The sequence below is a fragment of the Condylura cristata genome, unplaced genomic scaffold (assembly GCF_000260355.1).
Source record: "Condylura cristata isolate star-nosed mole 26May11 unplaced genomic scaffold, ConCri1.0 scaffold00001, whole genome shotgun sequence".
In the NCBI taxonomy this organism is placed as follows: Eukaryota; Metazoa; Chordata; class Mammalia; order Eulipotyphla; family Talpidae; genus Condylura; species Condylura cristata.
The window spans coordinates 36598904-36613396 of record NW_004567102.1 but is presented as its reverse complement, the minus strand read 5'-3'; the positions used below and the strand labels follow the sequence as shown (position 1 = coordinate 36613396).

At 33.5% G+C, this 14493-nt stretch overlaps 1 protein-coding gene across 1 annotated transcript in view; it reads right to left on the bottom strand.

Moving 5' to 3' along the window:
* ZNF292 (zinc finger protein 292) overlaps positions 1–14493 on the bottom strand; it is a 73226-nt gene that overhangs the window by 32012 nt on the left and 26721 nt on the right. Inside the window, exons 2-4 of the mRNA XM_004673673.2 lie at positions 2835–2989; positions 2569–2647; positions 191–326 (exon numbers count right to left, since the gene is read on the bottom strand). Coding sequence (XP_004673730.1) covers positions 191–326; positions 2569–2647; positions 2835–2989 — 370 coding nt within the window. The remainder of the gene's footprint in view (positions 1–190; positions 327–2568; positions 2648–2834; positions 2990–14493) is intronic.

Below are 14493 nucleotides of genomic sequence, written 5' to 3'. Positions count from 1 at the left end.
TAATTATATAATCTTATAAATACATCTTCCCCCAAATAAAATAAAAATAAAGGGCTTCAAGCACCTCAGATAATACTTTAGTCCCTCTTTCGTATATCTAAAGATAAATTATATCAAAACAATTTTAAGTACTTTTTCTTTTTTAGTCTAATGTTTTTTTTTTTTCTCTCTCTCTCTCTAGAAAATTTACCTTTATCCTTATCCAATGGTTCCTGGGAAAGAATAGTGCACAGTACCGGGTTTTTCCACACCCCAGTCTCTTGAGCTAGAGTAGCTAAAAAATGCAATTCACAGCTGCCATTCTCCATCAGCTTTTCATGAGCTACCTATAAATATTAAATAAACATCCAAAGAATTACAACAGATTTTTAAAAGCAAGCTTATCAGGTTTTAAATATAATACCAAACTTTTGAAAAATAAACTTTTATAAATTTCATGTCACATTACAAAGTGCTACATTCTGTTACCTCTGATTTTTAAAGGTAAATCTCGAGGATAAGATGAAAAGAGTCACTAATTTTAAATAGTAGTTTTAGAAAAATAATTTCCTCTCCCAAATCTAAACCAACAGCAAAGTTATTTCACAAGGAAGCCACCAGAATATCCACTGCATAAAAGACTACATATTTTACATCCTGTTGTTAGTAAAGAAGATTTCTTCCCAAACCTTCTACCAATAATAAATAACAAATGTGCATTAAGGTATAAGAGATAACTTACAAATATTCTAAAAGGGACCTAAGAAAAGAACCAAGTACACCTTTTTCTTTTGTTTATTTATCAGATTGCTTTAGGAGTATTATTAAACCTGACAATTAAACTTGCTTAATAGTTGTTTCCAGTTGTCAAACAATCTGTATATTCTTCCACCAACAAAGACCAATTATTTGTAGTCAATCATGAAAATGTTCATTGATATTTTCTATAGACAAATTACTAGGGTACAGAGTTATCAGTGCCAGTTTTTATAGGACTTATCCTCTAGTGGACAAAAGAAATATTTAAACAGTTAAAACAAAGGCAAAATGAAACAAATACTGTGAACCAGGCATAAACTAATCCAGAGGAAACTTCATGGTACAAGCAAAGTGTCATGGAAACTCAAGAGTCACATGCTCTGTTTATATAAAAAGTCTATTCTTCAAAGCCATAAAAATATTCCCACTTCAACAAGATCAAGTGCTTAAAGAATTTTCTTTAGCGACTGCTAAAAGCTACCACAGAGAGATTTAAGACTTTCTTCTCATTAATTCATATAAGTATCAGCTAGTATTAGTGTTTCAAAAAGGAAGTTTGAAAGTTTATTTTAAGTTGAGAAACAAAATCAAAAGCATGAGGAACTAGTATTATATTTGTATATAAGTAACTTTTTAAATTAATTATGTGGTAGAGTATATGTGAATGCCAAACAATGAAAAGTCTTAAGTAATTATTTACCTTTGAAAATAAATACTTGCTGGCTGGGGCAAAAAACAAAAACAAAAACAAAAAACTAAAACACAACTTACTGATATGCTGAAGCAGAAGTCGCATGAGCAAAATGTTAGTGGCAATGTGACAAACAGGACAAGACAATTTCATTTCAACAAGCAGTATTAAGCACTATATGTAAGGTCTTATGGGGGAATCTTATGCTATTAAGATATGAATTCTACCTTCAAGAATTCTGTACATGATGTAGATTTTAATATTTCATATTAAAATAAGAAAGTTGATTTCCTATCTTATTTCACATGCCACTAAAATCTGAAGCTGTCTTTACCTTCCACAGAAAAACATACAACCAAAAGATATTTTAAGAACACTATCTAGAGAAATAGACAAGTATACTACTTAAAACTAGTTAAGTAGGAAAATTCTTTTTAACCAATTAATCAAAATTTGCAGGAAGCAATATTATACCAGCACAATGTAGTACTTTAAATATTTAACATTCCTAAAAATATTCCAAGTGCTAATTGTGCAGTACATGTATCATAGAGTAACAACACTAAAAAAGAGACAAAGTACATGTTGTCAGATATAGAAGAAACAGTACAGATTTTCAAGTTAAAAACCATTAATTCAAATAACTGCTGTGTATTAGCTTTAGAAACTTGGGCAGATAATTATTTTAGCACATGAGCCTCAGTTTCCTCACCTTTAAAATGGGAAATGTACTGTACACCAGTAGTGTTTTCAAAAGGATTAAATGAGATATGTTAGTTCTTATAAAGTATATTGCAGATTTTTAGAAATTTAGCCAAATTGTTCCTAAATACAATGAGGGCATTTTCTTTTGTGTTCTTTTACTGTTTTGGCAAAATCCTAAATTATCTGATTTTAAAGAACAATACAATATTCAACCAATCTATCTATACACACACACACATATATATGTGTGTTTATATATATATATATAAATTTTAGCAAACATTGAGCATCTACTATATGCAGGACACTAGTATTAATAAGAGCAGGAATTAATGTTTGTCATTACTTAATATTTTAAAGTTTCGTCAATGAATTTATTAAGAATAAAAATATAAATTATATCTATGTGAAATCTAGTAGGCAAATATTCTCACCTGCACCAGTGTCTGAAATTGTTCCCACTGTTTATCTGATAACTCAACAGGCAGACACAATAAAAGTTCAACACAGCTTCTGAAAAATAAAAAGTTGGTAAGAATACAAATAACTATTAGAATTCAAGTAAAATAAAGCCAACAATTCTAATGTCTTCAGTATACTCTCCATATAAAATATTTAAAATTGAACAATCTTAAGACTGTGACATAAAGTTTTAAAAAAGCTAACTCTAATTTTTTTATTTACTCAAAGTTCTACTCACAATGCCAAGCGTTCCAGAACCAATGCTACATTTTCACATTCAGAGGTAAGATAAGGTCGGGCTTTAACATAACTTTGGATAGCCACTGTGTATACCTCCAGTAAAGGTAAGGGATCTTCTGATGTTTTCCATTTCTCTGCATATTCAAGGAGTGTCTGTTTAGGAAAGAATAATAAAAAAAATCCAAAGTGAATAAAAATAAACCAACTCTAGATAGTGTCCGAGCTTTACTGAATTGTTAAGACAACTATTGACATGCTTGGTTTTAATGTTTTCCTCTGGAATTTTATAGCAATATAACAGATGACCTCATTCACATTTTCAAAGATTTCAGAATAAACACCAACTATGCATACAATTCTTACTTTAGCTAGCATTTGTCTTTCTACACAAAGTTCTTCTTTATGCTAGAAAATAAGTTCACATGTAGTGAAGTTCACTTGGCAAATGCTCCCAATCCAACATAGGTTAAATCAAACATTTAGGTTTCTCTATTAGTATTCTTGTAGGAATGAATCAAGCGCCATAATAGTTTAACTTTTAATATATATATATATATATCACATAATGATTTCCCAACAGTTCTAAAATTACAAGCATCTTACCCCAATTCTGAACTCCTCTCTCTCTCTCTCTCATAAACACACACAAGCACACACACAATTTACCCAAGTTCTAACTTAGTATGTCTAGTTCTACAAAGGTTACTCATACATTATTACATCTTTCCTTTATATAATTGACTTCTATTCTTATGAAACAAGTTTTTACACTTCACTTATTAATATGTAACCAAAGATGAGCTCTTTTCAGTAACAGAGTCTGAACTGGTAAGAAAAATACACAATTCATAGAATATTAGAACCCGAAGGTGCCTTAAAAAATCTCCTTTCACTTCATTTTACAGATGAGAAAAGAGGAAGTGGAAAGCCAATTCTGCTGAAAATGAATCCATTTATGTTGCTGATCAGTAGTCTGGAAATAATTTAACTAGGATAAAGAAAAGAATGATTGAGATATGAAAAACAAAACTGATGACATGTTCATACAATTAAGATATTAAAGAACAGGTTTTACAATTTCAGTTAAAAAATAAGTATCTATCTGTATAAAGCTACATGTTGATAGTCATAGCAGGCAAGTTTATCAATAAAACATCCTTTGTTTTTTAAGACACCATAGATCAAGAGAATCAGTGGAAAGTGAAAGTATCCTCAACATGACTGGTTACTAAATTATTCTTTCTTCAATTAAAAAAGTTGCTCATTTGTATTTACTGTCTAAAACCATAACAGGATTACCAGGCAGGAATGCCAGAATGATCAGATTCATATTCTTTTGACAGAATCAGAAGAGACCTTTAATGACCATTTAATTCTATTTTACAGAATAGTTATTAAAGGGTCCAGTGACCTGCATGATATTAACAGAATTGATAATTAGCAAAACCAAGCAAGCCTCATTCTTTGTACAACATTCTGTCTACTACAATAAATACTATGTGTGGTAAAAGAACACAATTATAAATCTGTAACACTTATAAAGTATCTTTTGCCTATGTTATTTCAATTATTCCTCATCTCTATGAGGTAAAATATACTATTTATCCAATTTGCCATAGTAGGATAAAATATTTTTTTACCAGTTAAATTCATTTTAACACAAGAATTAATATCATCAAAACTGCTATTTTATCCAAAAACAATTTACAGTTTTAATGCAATACCTACTCAAAATACCAATGAAGTTAAGGTAACAGAACAATTATCTAATTTTTATGAACCACAAAAGACCTGAATAACTAAAACAATCTTGAGAGAAAAGGAAAAAAAAAATGGAAGAGTCACACTTCCTGACTTCAAACAATAATGCACAGCAACAGTAATTAAAAATAGTATGGTATTAGAACAAAAAACAAAAATGTAGACCAATGGTACAGAATTGAAAGCCCAGAGTTATAGTGGCCATATTCTGAAGACAGCCCTTTCATATCAATGATGCTGGGGAACATGGATAATCACATGCAAAAAAATAAACCAAAACCTACATTAACACCATAATAAAAATTAACTCAAAATGGATTAAAAATTTGGGCATAAGAACTAAAAACATAAATTACTTGAAAGAAAATACAGCAGACACACTTTTGGACAGCTACCACAAAGATGTATTTGGGAATACAACCCTAAAATCAAGGTAAGCAAAAACAAAAATAAACAAATGGGACTACATCAAATTTCAAAGTTTTTGTACCTCAAAAGGAACCATAACAAAAACTAAAAGGTATACTGCAGAATGGGAAAAAAATAATTGTAGTTATACTGATATGGGGCTAATCATCAAAATTTATAAAGTTCATGCATAAAGAACAAAGAAAAGACCCAATTTTTAAAAAATGGGCAAAGGACCTCTCTAAAGAAGATATTCAGGTGGCCTATAGACATTACAAAAAAAATGCTCAATGTCACTGTAAGAGATAAATCAATGTGAATTAAAACCACACTGAGATATCACCTCACTATAAAAAAGAAAGAACAGAATTAACAAATGTTGGTGAGGCTGCAGTGAAAAAGGAACTCTCATTCTCTCTTGGTGAGAATGCAAGCTGGTATAGCTCCTATGGAAAACAGTACACGGAAATCTCTGAAAATAAAAATGGAAAATTCCACTTGATATAGCAATACAGCCTTTAGACACTTATCCAAATAAAAAGAAATACCAAATTTTCTTTTTAACAAAAAGACTACCTACACCTAGATGTACAACAGCAGTGAATACAACTGCCAAATCATGGAACCAACTTATGTGCCTTGACACATATGAGTGGATCAACTGTGGAGCACATATTAAATGGAATGTTACACAACTGTGAAGAAAGATGAATGGTGGCATCTGGCACAAAAATGGATGGATCCTGAGGTAATTGTGTAGAATGAAATCAATTAAAAAGTGAAAGAATTAGGATAGTACCATTCATCAGTGGAATATAATATTCAAAAAAACAATTACTCACAAACAACAAAAGAAATAAAAATTTGAACCTGGCAAAAAGAAGGTAAAGTTACCAGAGAGAATAAGGAAAAGGCTGGAGGGGTTGGGACAGAAGGCAGATGGCCTATACCCCAGTTCTGTATGCATAAATAAACCTTTAAAAAAATTAAAAATCCAACTCAAAGCAACATAAATAATGAAGATAGATTTCTCACATAACAAGAAATTAAGAGGTAGGGTAGGTTCTAGGATCTCTTTATCTTCACACTGCCCAGCTCAGGTCATAGCCCCACCTACACCTTAGCTCTTCAGAGTGTTAACAGGCTTCTTATTCGGAATTAGCAATAACCAGAAGAAACGATAAAGGCACTCTTCATGCACATATCTTTTAGGCTGTAAGAAAACTTTAGAAAAGCCCGACACAATTCCCACTAGCAGATTCCTTTTCAGGTCTCAATGGCCAGAACTACATCACACATATGTGGGGAAAAAAATCATGCTGTCAGAATAGAATCCCAATGCTGGAGATGGGAACTACTTCTCTGAAGTACAAAGCCTTGTCAAGGAAGGAAAATATGTACATAAAATTAGGATTCTAGTAGGAGAGGGCAAAAGTCACTATTGTTTATTTTCCCCCACATGCCCTCAAGAATGAATAAATGTGTGCATGCGTATATTTATATATGTACTTACATATACATACACAGGTAAAAAGATAATACCATTGTGATCTGGTTTGTAGAGAAGGGTATGAGTGTTTTATATAGAAAGTAAGAGGGAGAGAGGTAGCCAAATTCACACATGTAAAGATTTGTCATGTAAAAGTGTTAATCTGATCTGTGTGGTCTAAAACAGAACAAACCAGGACTGCTGGGTAAAAATTTGATAGAGATACATTTCTATTTCCTATAAGGTAGAAGCATCAAACAATGAGTTAAACAAAAATATAACAGGTTGGCCTCCTCAAGCAGGAAGACCTATCACTGAAGTTACTCAAATATAAGCTAGATGATTCAGAGTTCAGGATGTTGGAGAAGTCACATTTTAGACATATATTCCATTTAGTGAAGTGAATACATTTGTGTGGGGGGGGGGTTTGAAGGTGGTAGTCTTAAACTGGTCACTCATGAAGGTTTTTTGTTTGGGTGCATATTGTTTTTTAAACATTTTGTTTCTGATATTTAGAAATCATGTCTTACCTGAAACCTGTTCTTTAAAAAAAAAAAAAAGGCAAAAAATCTGCAACTTTAGGCCCATGTTGCAAAATGGCAACAACTAGCTGGAGCATGGTGATGAGTCAGGTTACCAGATTGAGACCAGTACAGCCTTACCTAGTTGCTTCCCTCTTAAAGGAACTGTTGGAATCCTATAAGGCATTTATGTTCAATATATTCTTCAGTGCATATTATGGAGTAAACATGAGACAGAAAATACAAATGTTTACAACATGTTCTAACAGGATTACTAACTAACACAATAGTCTCAACCTCTTCTTCACTATCATCCCTCCTATGGAGCATTTGACTTTTTGTTTAAAAAATATATATATCTCCAAATTCACCATCTCCAACTCCAATGAAATTTTACTACCACAGATCTACTATATATCTGTTTATAGGTTACAAACCATTGTACTATGTTTGTTTGTTGTTTGGCTCCCGAAGGGCTAGTTTCTGTCTCTGAGGACTAACAATGCACACTTTAACAATTTGGCTCTTATGTTGAGTTCTCATTATCTAAATCTGCAGAGACTAGAACATCTATACTCTGGAGAAAAATACAGTATGATTAATTTCCAGTAGCTTCCTCTATTTCCTCAAAGAATTGTTAGGAAAGAAAACAAAAGAGGTAAAACCACAGAGATCAAATATAATGAACTAAAGGGTAAATTGCATTATTGTCCTAAATAAAGATAAGACAGAGGAGTATTGGCTATGTTTATAGTGTTATACTAACATTCTATTTCTATATCTAGTTTTCTCTAGAGCAGAAGTTTTTGAACATTTTGCTCTCATGATCCTTACTCTCTTAAAAAGTACTCAAGATCCCAAGGAGTTTTTGTTTATATGGGTTATAACTATAGTATGTGGATTATAAGAATTGATATTCATCACATTATAAATGAAAACAGATTTTCTTAAAATTATTTTCATGTATGAATTTAAAGTAATAAATATCACACTATAATCAAGGGATAGTAACTAAAAGCCTCTTTTCAAAGATAATTAGAAAAATGGCATTTTTTCACATCTCTCTCTCTGATGTTTGTCTTAATAGAAAAGAGTGTGGGTTTCTTATACTAATTTCTGTATTTAATATGTTGTACTATCACACATGATGTACAACTCCACTGTACATAAGTGAAAAAAGACAAGTAACATCTGCTAAAGCCCCTCTGTCTTTAGCATGTGCATGACATTCTTTAAAATGTCCAAGTTATTAAAATTTATTCAATTTTTTCTACAAAAATTGGTAGCTCAGACATATAGTGTACTCTGCCACATCTCACTAAATTAAGCAAAAGTAATTGTCTTAAAGTGGCATAAACCAACTAAGAACTAAAAAATAAAGAATGAAAGAAAGAAAGAAAAATAAAATTTTAAATGCTAGAGATCATAAGGAAGATTAGCACTCCAAGATAAGTGCCCAGTAAGTAGGCTTTACATAATTATGCAGAATCACCAAAAGGCTCAAGAACTGGAAGCAGTAGACACTTCTGGAAATGAGGATGAGGGTGGGGCCAAGAATTAAGACTGACTGAGATTCTATTTAAGTAATTAAGCCTCCATATTTCCTCATTCCAATCCATAGCTAAGTGATCCAAGCTTGGTACTAATCCTATCCACAGCAAAACTTTGGTCTGTAGAGAAGTTTTTAAAAAGATTTCTGGACACAGTTAGGAGGAGGTACCTTACTTTTAACAAGACATTAAGTCAACTTTACATATTGACTACAGAGAAAGTCTTTTCTCAAATCCTTTCCCCCAAATTACTACCAAAATCTTCAATGTCTCTCAATGTCTTTTCATTCTTAGCCCCACCTTCATCCCCATTTCCAGTTCTTGAGCCCTTTAAGGATTCTACATAATTATGTAAAGTCTATTTATCATCACTTTTCTTGGAGTGCTAGTCTTCCTTACCTTTCCCATAGTCTCCTGGAAACTCAAGAGAAAAGATCCAAAGATTCAACAACAGGACTTCCCCAGACAAAAAAGTAACTAGCCCCCCACCCTACCCTCACCATGATCAAGACCAAAACACATCTCATTCTTGAGCCTGAGCCTTCAGTTTTTTAGCATTATACCTTTAAATATTGCCAGCCACTTGAGAAGAAAAAACATACATTGTGTAAAACGAATGAAGTAAAAAATATATAAATTAAAAAGGAAAAAAAAAGGAATAAATATAGCCAGCCATATTTACTCTAGACAATTATCCCAGACAGCCTCAAATGTCTACCAGACATTGGCAGCTGAAAAAGTTAGAAAGGGAAGGAGCAGGGATCAAAGTGAGCAGAAACATGCATGGAAAAGACAAAATTCCAAGAAATTACTGTTAATATCCTCAAAGAGAATGCATTAGACCTATTAATATCACCGAAAAGGCATCCTTATAAAATTACTTAAATTAAAATTACAATAGAAATAAAAATTTAAAAGAGTTGGAAGATATACAGAAGAAAAGTGAAGTGAAAGGAATAGAGAACAGATGATTTGGAGATAGTTATAAAGGTTCCATAACCAAAAACAGTTGTTCCAGGCAGTCAGAACAGAGAACTGGAGAAAAAATAAGAGAATTACTTCAATTTTCTAGCACCTACAGATATTATTTCTGAGGATGGAACTGAAAGTTATACCAAAGTATAAGGGACAGGGATGGGAGGAGGGTATGGGTAGAGCAGCACAACAAAAACAAAAGACCTCAAAAGCAACAACGGAGCAAAAGGAAAATGAAATACTGGATCAAAAACTAAGGGGGAAATGATTTCTATCCAAGTATCTTAAGTTTTAAGCTAGGAAAGTTGTTTCCAGACATTCAAGTTCTCAAAAATTTTACCTTCTAAACATATTTTTTGAGAATTTTACTGAAGGGGAAATGTCCACCAAATGAAGGAATAACCCAGGAAAGGAAAATTATCTAGGAAAAAGAAATCTAACACAAGAGAAATGTGATGAATAAAAGATCCCAAGAAAACTGTAATGGGTCTGAAGGATGATTATAGCTTCTCAGATAGAGCTGTAGAAGAGAGCTTCATAGATTACTTTAGGGACTTTGATAAATTGAGAGGAAATTTATAAACTAGATAAGCATTTGGATGGATTAATTATATGTGTATAGAAAATTCTCTTAAGGAAATAAGGTAATCTACGTCTATAGAAACCTGTACTGACCAAGTCAAGAACACATATTCTTTACAAACACAAGTAAAAACATTTACAAAAATGGGACCACAAACTGGGCCACTGAGACAGTTATAAGAAATAACAAAACCCAAAAGAACTGGGCATAAGCAATGCTAAGTCAGCTCTCTAATTCAATTATCTTGCTCCCTCTCATGCTTATGTACATCAAAGAGAAGATGTACTTAGATAAACATGATGCTTCTAAAAGGATGAGAAGGGTAGATGCCAATGGGAACCATGTTCTAGTTGAGTTAAACTAGAACATCCAGCCAACTTCAAACCTGTGCATGCCTCCATGCAAGAGCAGCAGATGCCTAGGCACTAGTCCTGGACCTAATGAATGGCTAATACTTGCTTACTGTTACATGTCAAAAACGTTCTTGTGACTATGAGGCAGAATATTATGAACACAACTGAGCTTTAAGCACTCAAGTTAGACAAAGAACAAGGTAAACTCAAAGTAAACTCAAAGTAAAAAATTTGAAAATAGTATAAGAGCTAAAATAAAATAGAAAATATTCAACAGAGGACCCGATAAAACTAAAAACTAATTATATGCAAAGATATCTTTTGGCAAAATTGAGCAAGATAAAAAGATGAAAACAGAATTAGAAATGAGGAAGAGACCACAATCAGAGAAGCAATACAGATTTTTAAAAATTATAATATATTGAATAACTTCATTCCTTATTTAAAACTGCTTAAATATTTTTATTATTTAATGAAATGCCTTAAAATGTGACTGTAATGGAAATGTTCCAGAAAAAAGTTATCAAACCTATTAACAAGAAACAGAAAACCCACTAAAGAAAATAATTTCAATTAAAAAAAGTCATCAGATGGTTCTCACAGGAAAACCTAGCAAACAATCTTTAGGAAATGGATCTTTTTTATTGTGGGAACTTATAAAAGAAAAGAAGGGGTAAGGAGGAAGGGTAAATGTCCTACACTATTGTTTTAGTTATCATATACCTGAAAATATGGTTTATGTACTATGAAAGAGGAAAATTACAGGCCAATCTCACTTATAAACAGATTTAAAAATATTAAGTATTACCAAACCAAATCTTGCAATCACTTTAAGCCATTTTAAAATATTTTAAAAATATTTTTTAAATAATCACAAAATTACAGAGCTGGAAATGCAGCACAGAGGAATTTTTTCCTGAGCCATTTTAGAGGTAGTTGCAAGCCTGATGATGCCCCATTGTCTCCAATACCTGAGTGAGCTTCCCCTATAAACAGGAACATTTCTCATGACCACAAGAATCAAGAATATTGATAATTACTACCATCTGATCCTCAGGTACCATTCAAGTGTGCCAATTATTCCAGTGGTATCTTTTATAGAAACATAGACAGTTCAGCACCAAGCCCTGCATTTAGTTTTCATGTCCCTTCAATCTCTGTAAGTCCTAAAGGGAACTTAAAATTTCCTGACATTATCAAAGATGACAGTACCATTACTTTGCAAAATTTGATAATTTGTCATGACTATATTCATACTATACATTTTTGGCAGGAATATCACAAAAATGATGGCATTTCTTCACATGTATCCTTATTGAGAGGAGCCATGATTCTGATTTATTCCCTTGTAGCTGATGTTCTTTTTATCAGCTGATTAAAATATTATGTTGAGCACCTTACTACATTTGTGTTCTAACTCAACCTGCAAGAAATGGTTATCTCTCTTGGTAGTTCACTGTTCCTAGTCCCTTTGCTTATTAGGCTCTGACATTCTATGCCAACTTGTCTCTGCTATGAAGGTTTATGAAAGGATACTCCCTCCTTCCTTTATGGATGCTCTACTCATCTGAATTGGATTCTCAATCACCTCAACACCCTCACTATGGAGCCCTCCTTACTCTAAGTAGGCTCTAACTCCAGCCCCAGAGCCAGCTGCTACTTTGCAATGCTAACCTACCTTCACCTCCTCTGGGCTTCCCACATTCTGAGCTAGTGTAGCAAACCTGCACCCACACAGATACCTATTTCACTCCATCCTACCAAATAGATCAGAAATGAATTATTCAGGAAGGGAAGAGGAAGAGCTGCAACTAATTTTTAAAGTATATCTTGAATCCAATAGGATTTATTTCAGCAATATGTAGTTCAAAATTAGAAAAGTCTACTTGCTAATTAATTTACCACAGTAACAAAATTAAAGGTAAACTAGTTATCTCAACAATTAGCCCAAATAGGATATAATCAAAATGCAACCCATTCAAGGTAAAGGAAAAAAAAAAAACACTTTTTTGCAACAACGAATAGAAATTCCTTAACTTAATAGAGGGTATTCCATGAAATCTAAAGCAAACCTCACATATTAAGGTAAAATGTTAAAAGTGCTCTCTTAAAAATCAGAAACAAAAAATGTCTGCTTCTATTCAACACTGGCTAATCAGCAATCAGAAGAAAAATTAAATATTAAAGGCTGGAAAGGAAAAGTTTAAATGTCACCATTGCAGACAATACATACACGTTAAGTCCATGAAGCAGTGAAGTTGCATGATATCAATCCAACACATTAAATCAATTCTATTCACAAACAAGCAGTTAGAAAATACAATTGTTAAAAAGAGACTGGGAGGGCCCTACCTGGTGGTGCAGCGGGGTAAAGACAGCACTAAGAAGCTTAAGCCACTTCCGCATGAGTTCGATCCCAGCCTACCCTGGAGGAGATCCACATGGCACAGCAGACCCCTCCTGACCCGCCCGCTGCTCCCCTCAGCAGTGTACTTCTTCGATATGCCTGTTCTGCTCCCCACTCTGTCTCTGGTGAAGCCTCTCGCCGTCCCTGAGCCTCTGGCCTGTACCCCAGTTCTGTATGTACAAATAAATAAATCTTAAAAAAAAAAAAAAAAGAGAGAGAGACTGGGAATAAATCTAACAAGATATCTATAGGGTCTTTTCAGGAAAAAAAATTATGTTCTTCATTTAAAGACAAAGAAACTATGCATACATGTTAAAACCACATTCATAAATGCCCACAAGCAAGTTTAAAGATTGCAATATGAACCAATTTAACTTATAAAGTCAAAGCAATGCCAATTAAATTTCCCATAGGATTTTTTATATAACTTAACAAGTTAATTCTAAAATTCACACAGTAGGCCCAATCAATTCTGAAGAGCCAGATGTCAGTAAATTGTCGGAATCACACAGTAAGACTTAACTTGAAGAGATGGATTAAGCGTGGTATCAGTACAAACACAGATGACAGTGTATACAGAGCTTTAAAACAAAGTCAGACATATTAGCAGTTTGGCATATTACAAATGTGCCATTAGAAATCAGGGAGGGGGCCCTCCCTGGTGGCGCAGCGGGTTAAAGCACAGCACAAAGAAGCTTAAGTCACTTCCGCATGAGTTTGATTCCCGCCTGCCCCAGAGGAGATCCACATGGTGTGGCAGACCTCTCCTGACCCGCCCACTGCTCCCCTCAGCAGTGTACTTCGTCAATCTGCCTGTTCTGGTCCCCGCTCTGTCTGTGGTGAATCCTCTCACCCTCCGCATCTCTGGCCTGTACCCCAGTTCTATACGAATAAATCTTTAAAAAAAAAAAAGAAAGAAAGAAATCAGGGAGGGAGGGCCCCCTCTCATGGCACAGTGGATTAGAATACTGCATTAAGAAGCTAAAGCCACTTCAGCATGAGTTCGATCCTGCCCCGGAACCACACGGTGCGGCAGACCTTTCCTGACCTGCCTGCTGCTCCCTTCAGTTAAGAGGAGACTTCATCAGTGGGCCTGTTCTACTCCCCACTGTCTCTGGTGAATCCTCTCACCTCCCCTGCACCTCTGGCCTGTACTCCAGTTCTGTATGCATAAATAAATAAATCTTAAAAAAAAAAAATGAGTGAGGGAAATATAGACTATTCCATAAATAATACTGAAACTATCATTTGCATACAGTAAATAATTACAATTATTCCCAGTGTACAACAAGATTACAGCTCATATATTAAACACTTAAATATGAAAAGCAGTATTTTAAAACTTTTTTAATAAGAAAACACAGGAGATTATCTCAAGATCTTGAGACTATTTCAGGCAATGAAAGATATATGACATAAAGCATATAACCATACAGCAAAACAATGACAACTGCATCTACAATTTAAAATATCTGTTCACCAAAACCTTTTTTATTACAAAGTTTATTTTTACATCATTTTGCACATTTTTTTTTCCATCTCGATTGTAATCCCCACGGGTTTCCCATCACCAAATCACCCCTGTGCCACCACCATAGTCCCGTGCATTT